At 35.0% G+C, this 19818-nt stretch overlaps 4 protein-coding genes across 5 annotated transcripts; all 4 read left to right on the top strand.

Moving 5' to 3' along the window:
• The first annotated feature begins 2596 nt into the window (after positions 1 to 2596).
• LOC113857109 (plastidic ATP/ADP-transporter-like) lies at positions 2597 to 7171 on the top strand. The gene is made up of 5 exons (XM_027488849.1): positions 2597 to 3619; positions 4725 to 4979; positions 5175 to 5318; positions 5412 to 5759; positions 5913 to 7171. Exons 1-5 carry the CDS (start codon positions 2852 to 2854, stop codon positions 6273 to 6275), a joined length of 1878 nt encoding a protein of 625 aa, XP_027344650.1. The 5' UTR covers positions 2597 to 2851; the 3' UTR covers positions 6276 to 7171.
• A 985-nt stretch (positions 7172 to 8156) lies between these two features.
• LOC113857098 (coleoptile phototropism protein 1-like) lies at positions 8157 to 16708 on the top strand. Of its 2 annotated transcripts, XR_003503178.1 has the most exons (3): positions 8157 to 9008; positions 9629 to 10334; positions 16698 to 16708. XR_003503178.1 is itself a non-coding variant. In XM_027488834.1 (2 exons), the coding sequence occupies exons 1-2, from the start codon at positions 8202 to 8204 to the stop codon at positions 10178 to 10180; spliced, it is 1359 nt and encodes a 452-aa protein (XP_027344635.1). In that variant the 5' UTR covers positions 8157 to 8201; the 3' UTR covers positions 10181 to 10405. The 2 variants fall into 2 exon arrangements, 1 of the variants encoding a protein (XP_027344635.1); XM_027488834.1 differs by lacking the exon at positions 16698 to 16708 and having other exon boundaries at positions 9629 to 10405.
• Positions 11228 to 14698, top strand: LOC113857096 (pentatricopeptide repeat-containing protein At1g15510, chloroplastic). The gene has a single exon (XM_027488832.1). The coding sequence runs from the start codon at positions 11523 to 11525 to the stop codon at positions 14199 to 14201; it is 2679 nt and encodes an 892-aa protein (XP_027344633.1). The 5' UTR covers positions 11228 to 11522; the 3' UTR covers positions 14202 to 14698.
• Positions 16709 to 16931: 223 nt separating the features above from the next.
• On the top strand, positions 16932 to 18767 carry LOC113857097 (molybdate transporter 2). Its single transcript, XM_027488833.1, has one exon. It carries the CDS (start codon positions 16964 to 16966, stop codon positions 18374 to 18376), a length of 1413 nt encoding a protein of 470 aa, XP_027344634.1. The 5' UTR covers positions 16932 to 16963; the 3' UTR covers positions 18377 to 18767.
• The last annotated feature ends 1051 nt before the right edge of the window (positions 18768 to 19818 follow it).

Genomic DNA, 19818 nt, shown 5'->3' with positions numbered 1-19818 from the left:
GTATGAATAGAATTACAATGCCATTTTGGTGCATATTAAACTTATCTTTCAAGTTTCAACCAACAGAGATTCATCTGCTCGAAATGAATAGATTATACCAAAATGAATTTCATTTATCTCAAGGTTGTGTCTTCATTCTTCAATTATCAAACCAGAAAATTCACTCATAAAAACTGGTTCATCTTCCCAAGTCTTATAACGGGTTTGGTTTATAATTTGGAAATGTCTCAAATCATGACATGGAGTTTGCATACTGAAAACTAAACACACTTTTATTGATCGGTTTGTGAGCCATATTGAAAGAAAATAACATTTGTAGTTGAATTTTGACAATCATGACAAGAAACATTATCGATTAAACCAATTCAAAGTTTTGGCATTTTATTTTGAAAGATGAACAAATACTGTACAAGTTACGTGTTCGTTTTGTTCAGATTTGAGGATTCTCGCTTTGAATTAAAACTGCAACATAGTTGGATGCTGGAATAAGCTTGAAAGATGCAAGTAAAAGTTGCACTGTATCGATGTAATACATGATTTAGGGTTTAAGCATTCAATATTTTTAATTTTTTCATTAGATTTATAATTTTAATTTATAAAATTTGTACCGATTTAAAAAATAGGATTGATCACCCAATAGCATTCAGTGTTATATTCGTTGACAATTATATATTAATTAGATTTATCAAATATAATATATATTAATGAGTGGCTTTTCATAATAATAAAATTTACTTGATAAAACAATGAAATTGACAATACTATAGTATTAAATGCTGCATTTACTAAATCAAATATATTTGCTAATTTTTAAAGATAATATGTATTTATTAAATAAATGAATTTTTATTTTGACAAAATTTATCAAAAGATGATTTTTCAGCAAGAAAGTAATTATTACATAATGTAATAACTAAAATTGCATATTAAAAAAATTAATTATTTTCTTTATTATATAGAAAAAAAGTTAGTTTATGAGACAGATTGTAAAATAACCAAATTCAAATGAATATATACAAATTTATTAATATGCATAATGATTTATCTCTTAATTTCTATTTTGTAATTTAAACAAACTATGGTGAGTTATTTCAAGTTAAAAAACATATATTATAAATATTGTAATAAATAAAAATTCAAATTATATAATATATAACCTTTTATTTATCAAATAATCGATACACGGTAAAAATTCAATAATCACTTTAAAATCTTTTATGTAGTTTAAAATACAATATATAGAAATTTGAGATGCTATAATACTACATTTTACTTTTATTTGTTAGAAGATATTAAATTACAATTTTAAAAAGCAACTTTTTGACATATTTTGCTAAATATTAGATATGTTAGAGAAAAAAACTTCGACAAAATGCAATGTTTCTCTCAGTTTTTCTTCATGTAGTTTGTTGAAACTTAATAGGAAACTGCTTGAAAAAATTAGCACATTTTTTAATCTTAAAATTTGTCTTTGTGTATTGATATAGCACGTGGCTTATTCATGAACATGATTTGGTCCTATCATCGACTAGTACGAGTCAGCCTGAAACTTCAAAAGTATATTAATAAACATTGTCTGCCCTCACAACCAAAGACACCAAATTGTAAATATCACAACTTTTTAATTTTTGTCAATTTTTTATATTATATTTTATATTTAACTAATAAAAAGAACACATATTTTGTAATCTATTTGTAACATAATCCTTTGTAGCATTCAGTACTCTTCAATTGTAATTGTAATAGTAATTTTAAAACATAATGAAGAAAGGTTACAAATAGTAATCATATCTCGATGGACAAAAACTCCACCGTTCATTAGTGAATGATTGTTTAGTTTTCATAGAGAAAATTTTCAAAGTAATTATAATTTTAGTATCTGAAATTTGACATTGACTGTGATACTATATCTAATTTTCAAAATTTTTATATGCATATTTTAAAATTTTATGTTTGACACTTAGTGTAACATTACTATACATGTAGGGGTTAGCAGCAAGTTGCAATGCAATTTGCAAAGAGCGTTGTTGCAAAAGCAGAGGACCTTTTGGTTGGGCCACTCATGGGTTTTGATGAGCCGTGAATGACAGTGGTTCACGTTCCAAGGTTTTGAATCGCACATGTAACTTTCAAAATCTATGCAACACTTTGTGAATTGCGTGTGAAAAAAATATCTCAAGGGCATTTTGGTGATAGGAGGATAAAGTGAGACATTTGGGAAATTACACTTATTTTAATGATCTCTGTCCTTAAAATGACATTATTTTTACTAAATGTGATTCTTTTTTCAACGATCACAAGGTTTTAAACTATAAATAATTTTGTTTGAGCTATAAATATATAATATGATATGATTAACTCTCTTAAGGAGAGATTTCTTAGTACATAACACGTGAACATAATTCTTTGCAGAAACATATATATGACCTAAATTAACTATCCGGCAGCGAATCTGTTATTCTTTTTTGCAAAAGAATAAAATTACTTTTATTAAATGTATACCCAAATTATTTTTATTACCAAACAAAAGAATAGTGCGTGTTAATATTATATATATTATTAAAATGAAACCCCACTTATATTTTTACCTAACAAGTATTGTTTTTTAATTTTTGTCTTCTTCAACCCCTGGAGGGTTTGATTGCTTCTCTTTGATATATAAATGTAAGAGATATTTGTATTTGCTTCTTCTTCCTTTTCAGTACACAATATTCTCTTTAACCTACAGCCACCTTATCTCTCTCTCTACCACCGCCTCTCTCTTTCTCGCTCTATCTCTATCTTTATGTTCTGGTGTTGAAGCACCAGATTACATTGGTTGTTCTTGGAGGAACCTAAGAGAGAGAGAGACATGGAGGCTGTTCTTCAGACCAAAGGGCTTCTCTCTCTTCCCACCAATCCCAGAAACAGGGTTTTGAACCCATCACACGGCTTAAAACACCGATTTTTCTCACTGAAGCCCAAAGCCCTTGATGGGTTTTCTCTCACTACCAATGGATTCCAAAAACTCCAAGCTTTTGAGCCAAAAGTTAATGCCTTTGTTCCAAAGGACAAAAATTTGTTCATTTGCAGGGCTGAAGCTGCTGCTGCTGCTGCTGATGGGCAACCTGTGTTTGGGGAAGCTGAGGCTGAGAATCCCAAGTTTTTGGGCATTGAGATCACAACCCTCAAAAAGATTATCCCTTTGGGGGCTATGTTCTTTTGCATCCTCTTTAACTATACCATTCTTAGAGATACAAAGGATGTTCTTGTTGTGACGGCCAGGGGAAGCAGTGCGGAGATTATTCCGTTTCTCAAAACATGGGTGAACCTTCCTATGGCTGTTGGGTTCATGTTGTTATACACAAAATTGGCTAATGTTTTGTCCAAACAGGCTCTTTTCTATAGTGTTATTCTCCCTTTCATTGCTTTCTTTGGGGCGTTTGGGTTTGTTTTGTACCCTCTCAGCAACTATATCCACCCTCAGGCTTTTGCAGACAATCTTCTCAACATCCTTGGACCTAGGTTCCTTGGTCCACTTGCTATTATGAGAATATGGAGCTTCTGTTTGTTCTATGTTATGGCTGAATTGTGGGGCAGTGTGGTCATTTCTGTGCTGTTTTGGGGATTTGCTAATCAGGTAATTTTATTTTATTAAGTGACTTTGTTGGTTGCTTTTTTTGTTTGATTATATGATGGTAAATGTTGGTGTCAGGTTATGATTTTAACTCTAGTATCCTAAAATTTGCATCCTGAATTGATTAGATTTGTTGGATATCCTAATATTTTACATAAACATATTCCATATTCTGCTTGAACCTGGGTGGATGAAATTTAGATATGGTCACTTGTCGATCATAATTATTAGATATTAATTGTTTGACTTTCTTTTTTCCCTGTCTTTATCTGTGTGCTGTTTTTGATTCATTTTCTTCAGATTGCACGTCTTGCGTTCTGACTTAGCAGTGTACATATGTTGATGTTTGAGATTTGAGATAAGAGATGATTGAAAGCATGGTCATGTTACTACAGTGTTTTGCATTTACTATTTCATGCTATATAGTATCATTTTTAATCTGAGTATGCGTTCATGTTATTATTAGGTATTTTAAATCTTTTGTTTTGTTTGATTGTTAATATAGTAGCAATACTGTTCTAAGTATGAGTCATTATTTAACTTTTTGCAACATGCATTTTACCCCTTCAACAAGGTGAGTGCTGGGGACTATAAATACTGATTGCTGCTTCATTTGAAAGAGACGCTGAATTAATTTATATGATTTCTCTGTCAATGAATAGAATGATGGAATTAATTAAACTCGATGACATCTTCCAACGTCTCTCAGTTTTTCCCTTTTCCTTGTGTTATATCTATTGGTTTCTTAAGCTAAATGAAAACTGCAAAGTATTTGTCAGATGACTTTAGGCTAGGTTTGCAAGACAATTTTTTTCCTAGGGTGTTTTATTATCATAATTAGTCATTCATTCTTTTTCTTTTTGGACAATGGATTTCTATAGTCATGGTAGATTTAATAATCGGGGTTAAAATTCAGAATTGATGCAAGAATTGTGAAGTCCATGTGAATCCAATAAAACACTAATGATGATTGTTAGATTCTTTGTTTTGTTAGTGATACATTTTTACGTTCTCCAATTTCCAATGGTTTTATTCTGTCGATGTGGTAAAATAAGTCTAGTATTAGTTTCTTTTTCTTGGCAAATCTAATACCTCTGTTTTTCTGCAGATAACTACTGTTGAGGAAGCAAAACGATTCTACCCACTGTTTGGACTTGGGGCCAATGTAGCTCTTGTGTTCTCTGGACGGACGGTGAAATACTTTTCTAATCTGAGGAAGAATTTAGGTCCTGGTGTTGATGGTTGGGCCATCTCTCTAAAAGCAATGATGAGCATAGTTGTAGTTATGGGGTTTGCAATCTGTTTCTTGTACTGGTGGGTGAATAATTATGTACCTCTTCCCACACGTAGCAAGAAGAAGAAGGTAATCACTTGAAAGGCAGCTACACCAGTTCTTTTTTTTTTATCGCTGCCTATGTTTTTTTAAATTTTTTTCATTTGCAAAAAATGGATTTTTAATATAATAAATGAGGAATTATTTTTGTTGTTTGATTGTTCAGTTTTTTTTTGGTATTTGAAATAGCTTAAATGACATTTTACCTTGCTATGGTTTTTACAGGATAAGCCCAAAATGGGAACAATGGAGAGCTTGAAGTTTTTGGTGTCTTCAAAGTACATTAGAGATCTTGCCACTTTAGTGGTTGCTTATGGAATTAGCATCAATCTCGTTGAAGTTACTTGGAAGTCTAAGCTTAAAGCTCAGGTAATGCACAAATATAGTGCTTTTGTCTTATTTGTGGTTTGTAACTGGCTATTTGACTCTGCATCTTTGCTGACAAACCTGTATTAACTGCAGTTCCCTAGCCCCAACGAGTATTCTTCATTTATGGGTGACTTCTCAACTGCAACTGGAATTGCCACGTTCACCATGATGCTTGTTAGCCAATTTATATTTGACAAATATGGATGGGGCGTTGCTGCCACAATCACACCTACGGTCCTGCTTTTGACTGGAGTTGGTTTCTTTTCTCTTATATTGTTTGGTGAACCACTTGTACCCGGTCTTGCAAAGTTTGGAATGACTCCACTACTAGCAGCTGTATATGTGGGTGCGTTGCAGAACATATTCAGCAAGAGTGCTAAGTACAGCTTATTTGATCCCTGCAAAGAAATGGCCTACATACCATTGGATGAGGACACCAAGGTTTGGATTCTTGTACCCTTGTCCATCATATTTACAATTAATTAACTTGAGCCTTTCATTTCAATCCGATTTATTAAACTATACTAAGTTCTTTCACAAATCTGCATCAATCTACTTTTTTCATTAAACTTGGCTTTGCATTCCTTGCTATAGGTTAAAGGTAAGGCAGCCATTGATGTTGTGTGCAACCCATTGGGGAAATCTGGAGGTGCCCTTATTCAGCAATTTATGATCTTAACTTTTGGATCACTAGCTAATTCAACCCCATACCTTGGAGGGGTGCTTCTGCTGATTGTTTCTGCATGGCTAGCAGCAGCCAAGTCCTTGGATACGCAGTTCACCGCATTGCGGAAAGAGGAAGAACTTGAGAAACAGATGGAAAGAGCAGCTGCTGTTAAGATACCAGTGGTGGCTGAGAACAATGAGGGTGGAAATGGTTCTCTTGCAACTGGGTCACCAGCAGCCGGTGACTCCTCAAGTAGTCCATCTGAAGCCTCAACTCCTCGCAATATTTAAGAGAAAAATGTGCTTCTTTCTGTGCAAAATTGCCATGCAGAAGGAACAAGTAGAGATCTTTGAGAGGAGTGATAGATGAAACTATTTGTTGTAGGTTTATTACATATAAACTCTTATAGAATAAGCTTGCTACTTACTTTCTCAAGTCTTGATTTTTTTGTCCCCATAGATAAGATGAATTTATTTACTTGTTTCTATCAAGGTTGGTGAACCACATTTGTTTTCCAATGAAAGATAGAACTCGTTTCAGTGTTTGTAATCTCAAATCTCTGTTTCTCTATTTCTAGTAATTGGGTGATCATGACTTTGTGGGCTAAATTTCAGGTGGGTTTCTCGATGGTTTTGGGCTTCAGGAGTGTGGAAAAGGGATAATTAACCGCTGCCAGCCCAAAAAAAAGTATATTTGGTGGTGGGAGTAATAGACAGAAGGGTCAAGGACAGCCCAACAAACGAACAAGAACATATTTTTATTTGATGTAACGAAAACCATGATGAATGGGCTGGATCCAACAAAATATAATAAATGCAAGGTTTACGTTTTACTCAGAGCTTTATTTGTCTGCGTCAAAAACGACAAGAATGGTCACGAGATTGGGTGTGATGTGACCCCGTGGTGGTGCCATACGCAAATTTTGGATTCTTTGTTCTTTTCCCCATTTTGACATGACATTGGTATACCCTTTTTTATTTCTAAGGAGGTTGTATTTATATTAAGGTAAAATGTAAAAGGAGAATGTGTGGGCATTATGGGGGTAATTTAATAATTGACATCTTACTCATGATTAATAAAAATATGCGTAACTTCAAGAGTATGTTTGTCAGCGAGATCTTTTGAAGAAAAGAGAAGAGGGGGCAATTTTTTAATTCTCAAATGATTAGTTATATAAAATTTATATATTAAAAAAAGAGATTGGGATATTAGATTTATATTCATCTGTCATTTTATGTCTTTCATTTTAAAAGTTATTAAATTAGTTACTATTTATTAAAAATAAAAATTTGTCCTAACTCCTCTTTCTTTCTAAAACTCAACTTTCAAAATACCTTAAATTTACTAAAATTTCAACAGTTGTTTTTTCATAAACGGTGATAAGTGCAACTTATAAATTCTTGTTGGTTCTTATGGAGGTTCATTAGTAGCTTGACCTTAAAATGAAGCCAACTTTCTAATCTTTTTACACTTTTTGTTGAAAAAAAGATGATGAGTGGTGTTGAATCTCTACTGTATAATCATACCCTTCTGATCAGTTATTTCATGTTCAGCCAGTGGACACAATTTTTATATACGGAGAGAGTCTAGATTTTTCTTTGAATGCTATATCATATTAAAAAAACTCTGGGTGCCAATATCTATGATGAGACGCATTCTAAACCTTCTACTTGATGCCTTCTTCCATCCACTTCTTGCTTCCATCATTCTGTGCAATCTACATTTCCTTCAAATCAACCATCTTAAACCAATAATCAAAGAACTCAAGAAGGTATGTATTATCAGCATGGTCTTATGAAGCAACAAAGTTCCACTGTTGTTTCTTTGCCCATCCATATTGGATTCCTTGTAGTGGTATTCAACAAAAGTAAATGAGACGATAGTCCAAACTCCTTACGTATACATGAGATAGAGAGAGAACAAAAGGGTCTGTTTCAACTCTCCAAGTGCCTTTCAATTTTGATGGTGTTATAATTAATGTTATTCATCGTATGCTCCACATAGGAGGATATTAGCAAAATGGTACATTGCCTGCCATATGTAGAGAATAAACAGTTGTATGAGTGGTCCTACACTACACTCCTATATTCTCATATCTTAACAGCCTTATCCATCCTCTTCATTCCTAGCTTCAACATCTCTACAAAATCTCATGTCCACAACAAGGTCAAAAGAATAAATCAATTATTCTTGACATATATACTTTGTTATGCAATATGACCAAGACAGCTACTACACCAACCAATTGCTCCTCCACCACTCTATTTGAGCTTCTCAACGAAATGAAGAAGCAACCCTACACAGAAGCAGTAGTAACATTCCCAGCAAAATCTCCATCCCAATTCTCCTCAGAATGCTGGTTCGACGATGCATGCATCTTGGACATGGATTACTTCGTGAAGACCCTTGCTGGCATCAAGGCAAAGGGAGTTCGTGCAGATTTGATAGGTTCCATAATCACACACTATGCCTCCAAATGGCTCCCTGATCTCTCCGCAAGTGACATTGCTGAAAAGGGTCTCACCCAATTCGAGGAATCACCTGAGAGTGTGACAGCTTCATGGATGAAGAAGAGGTTTTTCGTGGAAACCTTGGTGGGTGTTTTGCCTCCCGAGAAAGATGCAATTCCATGCAACTTCCTCCTCAGGCTTCTGAGAACTGCCAACATGGTTGGAGTTGAGGGGACTTATAGGCAAGAGCTTGAGAAGCGCATTTCATGGCAGTTAGATCAAGCATCGTTGAACGAGCTGGTGATTCCCTCCTTCAGCCACACTTGTGGGACATTGTTGGATGTTGAGTTGGTGACTAGGCTTGTTCAGAGGTTTGTCAGTTTGGACCTTGAGGGTGCTAAGAGTGGTGCTGCTTTGGTTAAGGTGGCCAAGTTGGTTGATTGCTACCTCGCTGAAGCTGCTGTGGATGCCAATTTGAGTTTGGCTGAGTTCGTTACTCTTGCCGGAGTACTTCCAAGCCATTCAAGAGCAACCGATGATGGGTTGTACAGAGCCATTGATACTTATCTCAAAGTTTGCTTCTTTCTTATTTTCAATCACTTTCGAATTGGTTGATGATTCCTAGAGTTAATTCCTTCAATGGGCTTCTAAGTTATTTCATAGATAAATAACCTATTGGTAAATTAAATAAAAACTTAATTTTTTAATATAATATCTTAACTTGGTTAGTTTACTTATGATATAGTTATTTATCCCACAAGATAATTTAGAACAAGTCTTGCATAAGAAACCTCACAATTGTTCCTAACTATATACAAATTAAGCAATATACAAATAACAAATACTTGTACACTTATTGTATTAATGTTTTGTATTAGATGTAGCTTGCATAGTTTGAAAATTAATAAATGTTGAGTGTAATATAAATACAAAATGGATATGTATAGCTTCGTAAATTTAAATTTAATTTGGATAATTTTTTAGAGAATTTTTCATTACAAAAAATTAATGTAAAAATTAAATAAAATTTAAAAGATTTTGTCGTTTAACTTCTATAAAATTAAAAAATTAAAAAAAATTAATTTATGATTGTTTGGTATAAGAACAATGATTATTGTGAGAGTTTCAATAGAATTGATAGACAGGCACATTGATTGAATTGAAATTAATTGTATTAATTTTGGGGGTAATAGGCACATCCAAACGTGTCGAAGCAAGAAAGAAAGGGTCTGTGTAGACTAATCGATAGCCGGAAGCTAACAGCAGAGGCATCACTTCATGCAGCACAAAACGAAAGGTTCCCAGTGAGAGCAGTGATTCAAGTGCTACTCTCAGAGCAGAACAAACTGAACCGCCACGTGGATTGGAGTGGGTCGTTGATGAGTGGCACAAGAAGCCCCAATGGAGGGTTCGATTTACCCGCACGTTGTCTCTCGAAACGTGAGATAAACGCTCAACAGTCAGAGATAAGGAAGCTGAAGGATGACTTGTACAGGTTGCAAAGCCAGTGCAATGCCATGCAGGCGCAGATGGAGAGAATGGTGGAGAAGAAGAAGGGTTTCTTCAAGTGGAAGCGATTTGGGTTTGGGAAGATTGAGCAGAGTGTGACTGTGTTGGACAAAATGGAACATGAAGATGATGATGGGTTTGGAAATGGAGGGTTCACTCCTGCGGATATGAAAACCAGGTTGGTCAACGTCAAAGGTTGTAGGAATCCCCACAAGTGGAGGAAATCCATGTCATGAAACCATGTTTGTTGCATTCACCAAGTTGAATTCATCCAGTTTGTGTAGAATTAGACTTGCATGAAATCAATTATTGTTGTAGGATCAGTTATTGTATTTGGAATAAAGTCAATAAAGATGTGGGAATGCCCTCATTAATAATGTATGTATGAATGTATGGTAGCCTCAAGTTGTAATGTTTTTTAAATTTTGAGTCTGTCTATTTAGCCATTATGAAGGAGAATGAAGTTTGAAGTGTATTTATTGAAATTGTTTTTGAAAATTCAATTGAATTAACCATCATCAACGATAAAATTATCCTTCTAATATTTAACATGGTTGTATTTAGTAAGATTCAAACTCAAAATTATTTTCATTAAACTAGAACACTGAGTGACAATTATTGTGGTTCATGACTGTCTATTTTGTGCGGTATAAACATGCACCAACTCAGGGAACAAAAAAAATAAAAATAAAAAATCCCCACGTGTTGTTGTTCAAATTTTTTTTTTGGGTCAATGAACAAAACTTCCAAGTGGCCCAGTCCATTTAATAAGCAGGCCCATGATGAAGCTTTGATATACCGAAAATCCTGGTTAAGCTACAGTTTCTCGACCAAAAAAAGCCATATTTTTCTATTTTTCTTGCTTTTGTAGTTACTGGTAATGCATAGCTAATAGTTAATTAAATACGACAGAAAAGGATAACAAAAATAATATTGTGCTATTCTTAATTTCTTGCTTCTATAACTTGGTAAATTAATCAGATTTGGCTAAGCACATGCAGGATAAAAAGAAAAAGAAAAAGAAAAAGAAAAAGAAAAGATATATGGTTTGATATTTTTTTTAACAGGTGAATCAAAATAAGAACACGTGTTTGAGAGTAATCAGTTGTGTATTCGTTATGACACGTGTTAATTTTAAAAATTATTTTTATTAATGGTAAAATAATTGTCTACACTCTTTACATATTTAATAGTTTCCACTTTTAGTTTTATTAACCTACCAATTAATTAGATTATTATCTGGTCATTTATTTTTGAAATAAATAACTCAATTTTTAGAACATTAAAAATTTATTCAAACTAATAAAATACGATAAATTAAACACGTGGTTACTAGCAAGGGTATAGATAAACAAACATAAGACCACATTATGTTCGGAAAAAACATGAGAAGACATTAAATTAAAACAACATAACATGGATAAGATGATGGTTATGGTTGGCAGATAGAGAGACAGAAACGGTAACACGAACTGAACTATTTACTCTGTTCTCAACCTTCTCACACACTTAGACATTGTCGTGTTCTCTTCTCTTTGCTTTTAACGGATAAACCCTCTCATTGCTCTGTAACTCCAAATGGCAGCGTTTGCTAAACCCTCCCAACTCCATCCTCAAAGTGACCATCCCATTCTTCCAACCACTTCCACCAACTTCAAGTTCAAAACTTTCACTTTCACCCGCAACGTTCACACCCTCCATCCCCCACTCAGAAACGTTAAACATATTTGGGTCTCAAATTCTGTCACCACCACCACCTCCCTCAGCAGTCACAACCCAAACTCTGATATTGTTCAATTATGTCTTCTTGGGGATTTGGACAGTGCTATGAGCTACTTAGACTCCATGCAAGACCTTCCAATTTCAGTTGAAGAAGATGCTTATGTTGCTTTACTACGGCTGTGCGAGTGGAAGAGAGCAAGGAAAGAAGGGTCTCGTGTTTACTCTTATGTTTCCAAGTTGATGACCCATTTGAGCCTTAAGCTGGGGAATGCTCTTTTGAGCATGTTTGTGAGGTTTGGGAATTTGGTGGATGCTTGGTATGTGTTTGGGAAAATGGAGGAGAGAAATTTGTTCTCTTGGAATGTTTTGGTTGGTGGGTATGCTAAAGCTGGCTTCTTTGATGAGGCATTGGATCTCTATCATAGAATGTTGTGGGTTGGTGTGAGGCCTGATGTTTATACTTTCCCTTGTGTTTTGAGGACTTGTGGTGGCATGCCTAACTTGGGGAGGGGTAGGGAGATTCACGTGCATGTTATGAGACATGGGTTTGAGTCAGATGTGGATGTGGTTAATGCATTGATAACTATGTATGTGAAATGTGGGGATGTCGATACTGCTAGGTTGGTGTTCGATAAAATGCCTAATAGAGATAGGATTTCGTGGAATGCCATGATTTCTGGGTATTTTGAAAATGGACTGTGTTTGGAGGGACTGAGGTTGTTCTGTATGATGATTGAACATCCGGTTGATCCTGATTTGATGACCATGACCAGCGTGATCACTGCTTGTGAGCTTCTGGGTGATGAGAAATTGGGAAGGGAGATTCATGGTTATGTTCTGAGAACCGAGTTTGGGAGAGATCCATCAGTTTATAATTCGTTGATTCAGATGTACTCATCTGTTGGACTCATTGAGGAAGCTGAAAAAGTTTTCTCTCAAACAGAATGTAGAGATGTGGTGTCATGGACTGCAATGATATCAGGCTATGAAAACAGTTTGATGCCTCAGAAAGCTCTTGACACATATAAAATGATGGAAGCGAAAGGTATCATGCCAGATGAAATCACCTTAGCCAGTGCGCTATCTGCTTGTTCTTGTTTATGCCATTTAGATATGGGGATGAACCTTCATGAGCTGGCCAAGCAAACAGGGCTTATCTCATATGTGATAGTTGCAAACACACTCATTGACATGTATGCTAAGTGTAAATGCATTGACAAGGCTTTAGAAGTTTTCCACTCTACTCGTGAGAAGAATATTATATCTTGGACATCTATCATTCTTGGTCTTAGGATCAATAACCGGTGTTTCGAAGCTTTATTTTTCTTCAGGGACATGTTGCTTAGACTAAAGCCAAACTCTGTTACTTTAGTTTGTGTCTTATCTGCATGTGCTAGAATAGGAGCTTTGACATGTGGGAAAGAAATCCATGCCCATGCATTGAGGACTGGAGTAGGTTTTGATGGTTTTATGCCCAATGCAATTTTGGACATGTATGTGAGGTGTGGAAGAATGGAATATGCATGGAAACAATTTTTCTCAGTTGATCATGATGTCGCTGCATGGAACATTTTGCTAACAGGATATGCTGAGCGTGGGAAAGGAGCACTTGCTACTGAGCATTTTCAGAAAATGGTAGAGTCAAATGTTAATCCTGATGAAATTACATTTATCTCCATATTATGTGCTTGCAGCAGATCTGGTATGGTTGCTGAAGGCTTAGAATATTTTAACAGCATGAAATATAAGTACTCAATCACACCTAATCTGAAACACTATGCATGTGTGGTTGATTTACTGGGCCGTTCTGGGAAGTTGGAGGAAGCGTATGAATTCATCCAGAAAATGCCAATGAAACCAGACCCAGCAGTTTGGGGAGCCTTATTAAATGCATGCAGGATCCATCATGATGTTGAGCTTGGAGAACTTGCTGCAGAAAATATCTTTCAAGATGATACAACAAGTGTTGGATACTATATTCTTCTCTCTAATCTTTATGCTGACAATGGTAAATGGGACAAGGTTGCAGAAGTAAGAAAAATGATGAGGCAAAATGGGCTAATAGTTGATCCTGGATGCAGCTGGGTGGAAATGAAGGGCACAGTGCATGCTTTTCTCAGTGGTGATAACTTTCACCCTCAAATAAAGGAAATAAACGCACTTTTGGACAGATTTTATAGGAAGATGAAGGAAGCTGGTGTTGAAGGGCCAGAAAGCTGTAACATGGACATAATGGAAGCTTCTAAGGCTGATATATTTTGTGGGCATAGTGAGAGACTAGCCATTACCTTTGGACTCATAAATTCTGGCCCTGGCATACCTATTTGGGTAACAAAGAATTTGTACATGTGCCAAAGTTGTCACAACATTGTCAAATTTATATCTAAGGAGGTTCGCAGAGATATTTCTGTGAGGGATGCTGAACAATTTCACCATTTCAAGGGGGGTTTCTGCTCTTGCATGGATGAAGGTTATAGGACTCAGCCTGATTTGCAAGAAAACTGTAATATATGTAGCATCATATCGAAAAGTTAAAATTGCAAGAAATTACTACTTCAAGATCCTGCACATAATTGATTAATGGGCCCATGAATCATCGATCAACCTTATACATAACATTTAAGCTTACAATAATAGTTGTGCATGTAATAATGCTAATTTTAAGTTAAAGTCATTATTTTCTAATAGTAATAATAATCACGGAGTTATTCCTTTTGTTTTGGTAACTATCATAAAGTTTATTCTTTTGCCATTGTAACCAACGGAAAATCTTGCACGTTATTCTGAGGTGTTAGCGAAAAAGCATCTTATCTATAACGCAAAGAGAAGTGGTGAATAGGTGGTAACGTGGAGATTCTTGCTTCTTGTGTTGAAATTTGACAATTGAGTTTGTCTTCCAAGTGTCACGAGATGTTACCAAAATAACAAATATTAAAACGACCCTTTAAATTTTAAATACTAGCTAAGTACTATGTTCTGCTATTTTAGTTGATGTAACATATTAAAGTAAATCCTAATTATAGCTTTGACTTGTTCTCACTAGAGGGAAAAAAGGATTCCAACCATAAATTATTTCTTGAGCAAACTAGGGATCGTACTCGGTTAGTCCTTGAGCGCGTTAGGCATGTTTACATTTTTATGCATTTAATTAACATTTAACAAAATATTTACTTTTTTTCCCCCAGAAAATAGGACAACAATTTAAGAAAAATTCGCTGGTAAGTGTTACTTCACTGGGTTTAAACTTTCTTTTATGAATAGAAAGTATATAAATATAAAAGTGGTCACCTACCTTACTTTCGTAGCATTCACGGAGGTGTTACATCTCCCTCTGTAATACAACCTTCTTTGTTTTTTTTAAAGCAAATAGCAATGTTATTAATGATTGTTAGAGAGTCTATAATGTGTAGGTTTATATTCACACCATCTTAGTGCTAAGCACTAAGCTGTTGTTGAATCCAACACGGTATTACAACCTTAAAACACCTTTAAAGAAACTCAGTAAAACGAATAAAATGCAAGCACAATCGTTGCTTTTTTTATGGTTTCTTATGTCCTTTTACGAATTTCTTTCCCTTGAGTTTGGTATTTTTCGAAATAAAATGATACAGTAATATATTAAAGCATTTCATTTTGGAAGATATAGAATTTTTTGCAGAATAATGTGTTGTCATGATTGTAGATCTTACGTTGGAAAGTATGATTTGTTAGGAATCTGATAATGACCAAGTACTTTTTGTTTTTTAAGAATAAATCCTCTCACCTTGGTGACAGATAAAGATCTTGGGATATAGTAATTTTTATGCATATGTAAATTTTAAAATTAAATTTAACATTACATACTTTTAAGGAATATCAATTTCTTTGACTTAGTATATGTCTAGATTGGGTTATTTTTGTAGAAAATGTTTACTGGTAATGTTTTATTAAAAAAATATTATATATGTATAATTTTAATGTAATGAATATATTTTTATATAAAATTAAAAAAACTTATATGCAATTTTTAAGTGTTGCTTGTGTTTTTACTAATTAAAATTAGAGTTTTATTATGATAAAATATTTATATTGAATATTACTATAGAATTTTGAGGTGCAACTCCAATCTTAATTGGAGAAACACATTAAAAATGCTTATGGTATTAACTCTAAAATTTATTATTTTTAGATGCTTAAACTTAATATTAAAGGCTAAAGTTAACAAATCTTTTTAATAATTGATTAAAACATAATTAATTCTACTTATTTATTTATTTTTCTTTATAGTACTATGTTTATAATTAATTTGATTTCACTAATATTACCAAACAAGAAAAAAATTAAAAGAATATTTTATTAAATAAAATTATAATTATTTATTATAATTCATACCAAAAATATATTACAAAGATAAATATATACTTTAAATATAAATATAAATGAATACATTCTCAAGGAAAGAATTTGCTAATTGATTCACAACAGAGAGAAAAGTAGGTAAACTATTGTTATTGACGTACTAAACAGATGAATAGTTTTCCCCCACTCATCCTTAAGAATCTACCAAACAGTGTAAATAAGCAATAATGGAATGCCATTAGAATACATTGTTATAATAAGAAAAACACACTGTTTTTTCACCTTTGGCTTTTAACCCCCCCCTATTGCTGCGTCATGTTCAGCCAATTGGCGCTCAGTGCATGCAATTGTTTATCCAACAAATTCGCTAATTCATGGGAACATCAACGACAGAGCCAAATCATGACCAAAGCCTTCGATTATTATAATGAAATCGAAGCCAAAAAAGTCATCTTCGTCATCCCAATTTGGAGAAAGAACAGAACAAAAGATACAATTGCCAATTGGCTGAAGAAAAAAACAGAATTGAAATTCAAGTACCTCCTCTGTCCCCAATAAGAATCACCAGCTGTAGACATACACACAATAATAATAATATTCTTAGTTTGATTCCATTTTATCCACCTCAAGAAATTAAGCACATTGGATCTCTATTTTAGTATCTGAGTGCTGCTGCTGCTGCTGATGCTATAGTTTACTGTGTTATCAACGTCAACTTTTAGATTTGATTTTAAAATATATAAAAATAATAAAATTTTATTGAAAATAAATACACCTTAAACATTTTAAAAAATATATAATTATTAACGTATCAAATTTTGGGATATTTATATGTAAATTCATAACGTGACGTGTGACACTGACATTTGAAAAATGCTTGCTGATTTTGGATCATAGCATTAATACTACTTCATATAATAGAAATTGGTAACGTTGATGAGAAGTAACGCAATCACTCCATGGCACGCTCAATCTCCGACGACCAAACTGAAATGTCAACGACCACCCCACTCCTCAGCCACAACCGGTGGCTCCCCTCCACCGTCAAACTGAAAACGAGTATTGCATCGGAAATCTCCGGCGCCGTCGGCGACCTGGGAACCTACATCCCCATCGTGTTGGCCCTCTCTCTGGTCAACAACTTGGACCTCACCACCACGCTCGTGTTCACTGCTCTCTACAACATCGCCACCGGTTTGCTCTTCGGCCTCCCCATGCCGGTCCAACCCATGAAATCCATCGCCGCCGTCGCCATCTCCGAGACGCCTCCTCTAACCATCCCTCAAATCTCCGCCGCCGGACTCTCCGTCGCCGCCGTGCTCCTTCTCCTCGGCTCCACCGGCCTCATGTCCTTCCTCTACCGCTACCTCCCTCTCCCCGTCGTTCGCGGCGTTCAACTCTCTCAGGGCCTCTCCTTCGCCTTCTCCGCCATCAAGTACATTCGCTTCGACCAGGACCTCGCCACCTCCAAATCGGGTCCTCCGCGTCCCTGGCTCGGCCTCGACGGCCTCATCGTCGCCCTCGCCGCAGTCCTCTTCCTCGTCATCACAACCGGCGCCGGCGACGAACCGGAACCACAACCACCACAAGAACAAAGGGAAGAAGTCGCGGATCGACGGGAGAGAGTTCGCCGGCGGTTAAGGATTTTATCGACAATTCCGGCGGCGCTGATAGTGTTTTTGTTTGGGTTATTGTTGTGTTTTCTTCGTGACCCTTCGATAATCGGAGATTTGAAGTTTGGTCCTTCGAGGATTTCGGTGGTTAAAATTAGTTGGGAAGATTTAAAAATTGGGTTTTTTCGTGCGGCGATTCCACAGATTCCGTTATCAGTTTTGAATTCCGTTATTGCAGTTTGTAAGTTGTCGGGGGATTTGTTTCCCGAAAGAGAGGCTTCGGCGATGCATGTTTCGGTGAGTGTGGGGATTATGAACTTTGTTGGGTGTTGGTTCGGTGCCATGCCTTGTTGCCACGGAGCTGGTGGATTGGCGGGTCAGTATAGGTTCGGAGGTAGGAGTGGTGCTTCGGTTGTGTTTCTTGGAGTTGCTAAGTTGGTGCTTGCTTTGGTGTTTGGGAATTCTTTTGGGAGAATATTGGGTGAGTTTCCTATTGGGATTCTTGGGGTCCTTCTTTTGTTTGCAGGGATTGAATTGGCTATGGCTTCTAAGGACATGAACACTAAACAGGACTCTTTTGTCATGTTTGTTTGTGCTGCTGTTTCACTCACTGGCTCCAGTGCTGCCCTTGGCTTCTTTGTTGGGATTGTGCTTTACTTTTTGCTTAAATTCAGGGAACTTGATTGTGGTGGTTTTGGGTTTTTCACATCCAAAAAGGCCAAGTCTTGTGACGATGAAGAAACTAGCTTAGTTGCCTAGTAGTAGACTATTTGATTCACTATTTGGTGGATGGGTTGTCTAGTTAGTTAGAAATGATCACCAAATTGTGATCATGTGTGAGGGAGCTTCCTCCTTTCATAGTTAGTACTTGCAAGCAAGCAATAGCAATGCAACTCTCATCCACCTTCCACCTTGCAAGAAATCTTCCTGCATTTTGTGTTGGTGTAATGTTTCGGATAGGGTGTACAACATATGTGTATTTATAGAAATACTTCATCCATTTGAATAAAGGACTTTTGCCAAATGTCATGTTATACATGAAGATACTTGGGAACTTTTTTAGGACATAATTTCTAGCATATTGAGTTAACTTTTAATTTAAACAAATTGTAATGTATTTCTTCTAAATAAATTATAATTTTTAACTATTAAAAATTAGGAATTATGGGTCTTTACATTTAGTTGTGAATCATTCTGTTGCCAAATTGATACATAACAATATTAATTTAACATACCAACATTTAAAGAAACGAATAGACTTTCTATGGGATGAATTTACATAGGACTATTTTATTTTAATATTCTGTAGAATTAATTTTAATAAAACCTATTATGAATTATTGAATGTAATTAGAATGTCTAAATTAATTTTACTCATCAACTTATATTTAAATGTATATTGTTCAGTAAGAAAACTACAAAAATTAATTTTTCCCTGCCAAAACTGTTGTTGCATACGCACACCCGCTTGTAAGACACGGTACAAGAATCGGTGGTTATTTGGACAATTACGTTAACAAATGTTTTTTTTTTCGGTTTTAAAGAAACAACCCTTGAACAGGAATAAAAAAGTTTTGGTTGCAGAGAGAATACTTTTGGAAGTATCACTAAGAAAAGTAAATGAAATAACTCATAGTACAATAAAAAGAGATTGAGAAGATATAAAAAACCTTAATATTTTGATTAGTTAAATTTTGAAAATTTAGTTTTTAACTAAGCTTAATAACAACGTTATGTGATTCATATATCTAAACTTAACTAGGGTATTAATAATGCATCCTTTACATTTCTACTAATAATGTACAAGTGACATTGTTGCTTGATTATACCTTTATTTTATTGTGTCAATGACTTAGATTAAAAATAAAATGACAGAATAATATATCTAATTTGATTATACCTTTGCATTTGTTTTTGTTTTCGCAAATTTTTGTGAGGAATAATGGCATCGTTAGCCCAGTAAACATCAAATACTACTTATTCAAAGAATACTGAAACATAGCAACAACTATGGAAGAAAGCCTATATCTTCCATATACCACAGCCCACCTCATCAAGATCATGGAAAGAGCTTACATTGAGAAAGCCTAGCATGCTTGACCCACAAGCCCATCTCATCAATACCATGGAAGAAAGCCTCCACTTTTTGACCCACAAGCCCACCTCTCTCTCTTCTTGTTGCTTGCTTAAGAAGATATGAT

The sequence above is a fragment of the Abrus precatorius genome, unplaced genomic scaffold (genome assembly GCF_003935025.1).
Source record: "Abrus precatorius isolate BTA unplaced genomic scaffold, Abrus_2018 Scaffold153, whole genome shotgun sequence".
NCBI classification, from domain to species: domain Eukaryota; kingdom Viridiplantae; phylum Streptophyta; class Magnoliopsida; order Fabales; family Fabaceae; genus Abrus; species Abrus precatorius.
Note: the sequence above shows the minus strand (reverse complement) of the source record. Positions and strands in the feature narration are given on the sequence as shown.

Bases quoted from the DNA above. Each gene is read 5' to 3' on its own strand.
- LOC113857109 (XM_027488849.1), top strand. From the start codon at position 2,852: ATGGAGGCTGTTCTTCAGACCAAAGGGCTTCTCTCTCTTCCCACCAAT. The intron at 4,980-5,174 runs GTAATCACTTGA...TGGTTTTTACAG, and splicing joins CACGTAGCAAGAAGAAGAAG to GATAAGCCCAAAATGGGAAC. The intron at 5,760-5,912 runs GTTTGGATTCTT...TCCTTGCTATAG, and splicing joins CATTGGATGAGGACACCAAG to GTTAAAGGTAAGGCAGCCAT.
- LOC113857096 (XM_027488832.1), top strand. From the start codon at position 11,523: ATGGCAGCGTTTGCTAAACCCTCCCAACTCCATCCTCAAAGTGACCAT.
- LOC113857097 (XM_027488833.1), top strand. From the start codon at position 16,964: ATGGCACGCTCAATCTCCGACGACCAAACTGAAATGTCAACGACCACC.
- LOC113857098 (XM_027488834.1), top strand. From the start codon at position 8,202: ATGACCAAGACAGCTACTACACCAACCAATTGCTCCTCCACCACTCTA. The intron at 9,009-9,628 runs GTTTGCTTCTTT...TGGGGGTAATAG, and splicing joins CCATTGATACTTATCTCAAA to GCACATCCAAACGTGTCGAA.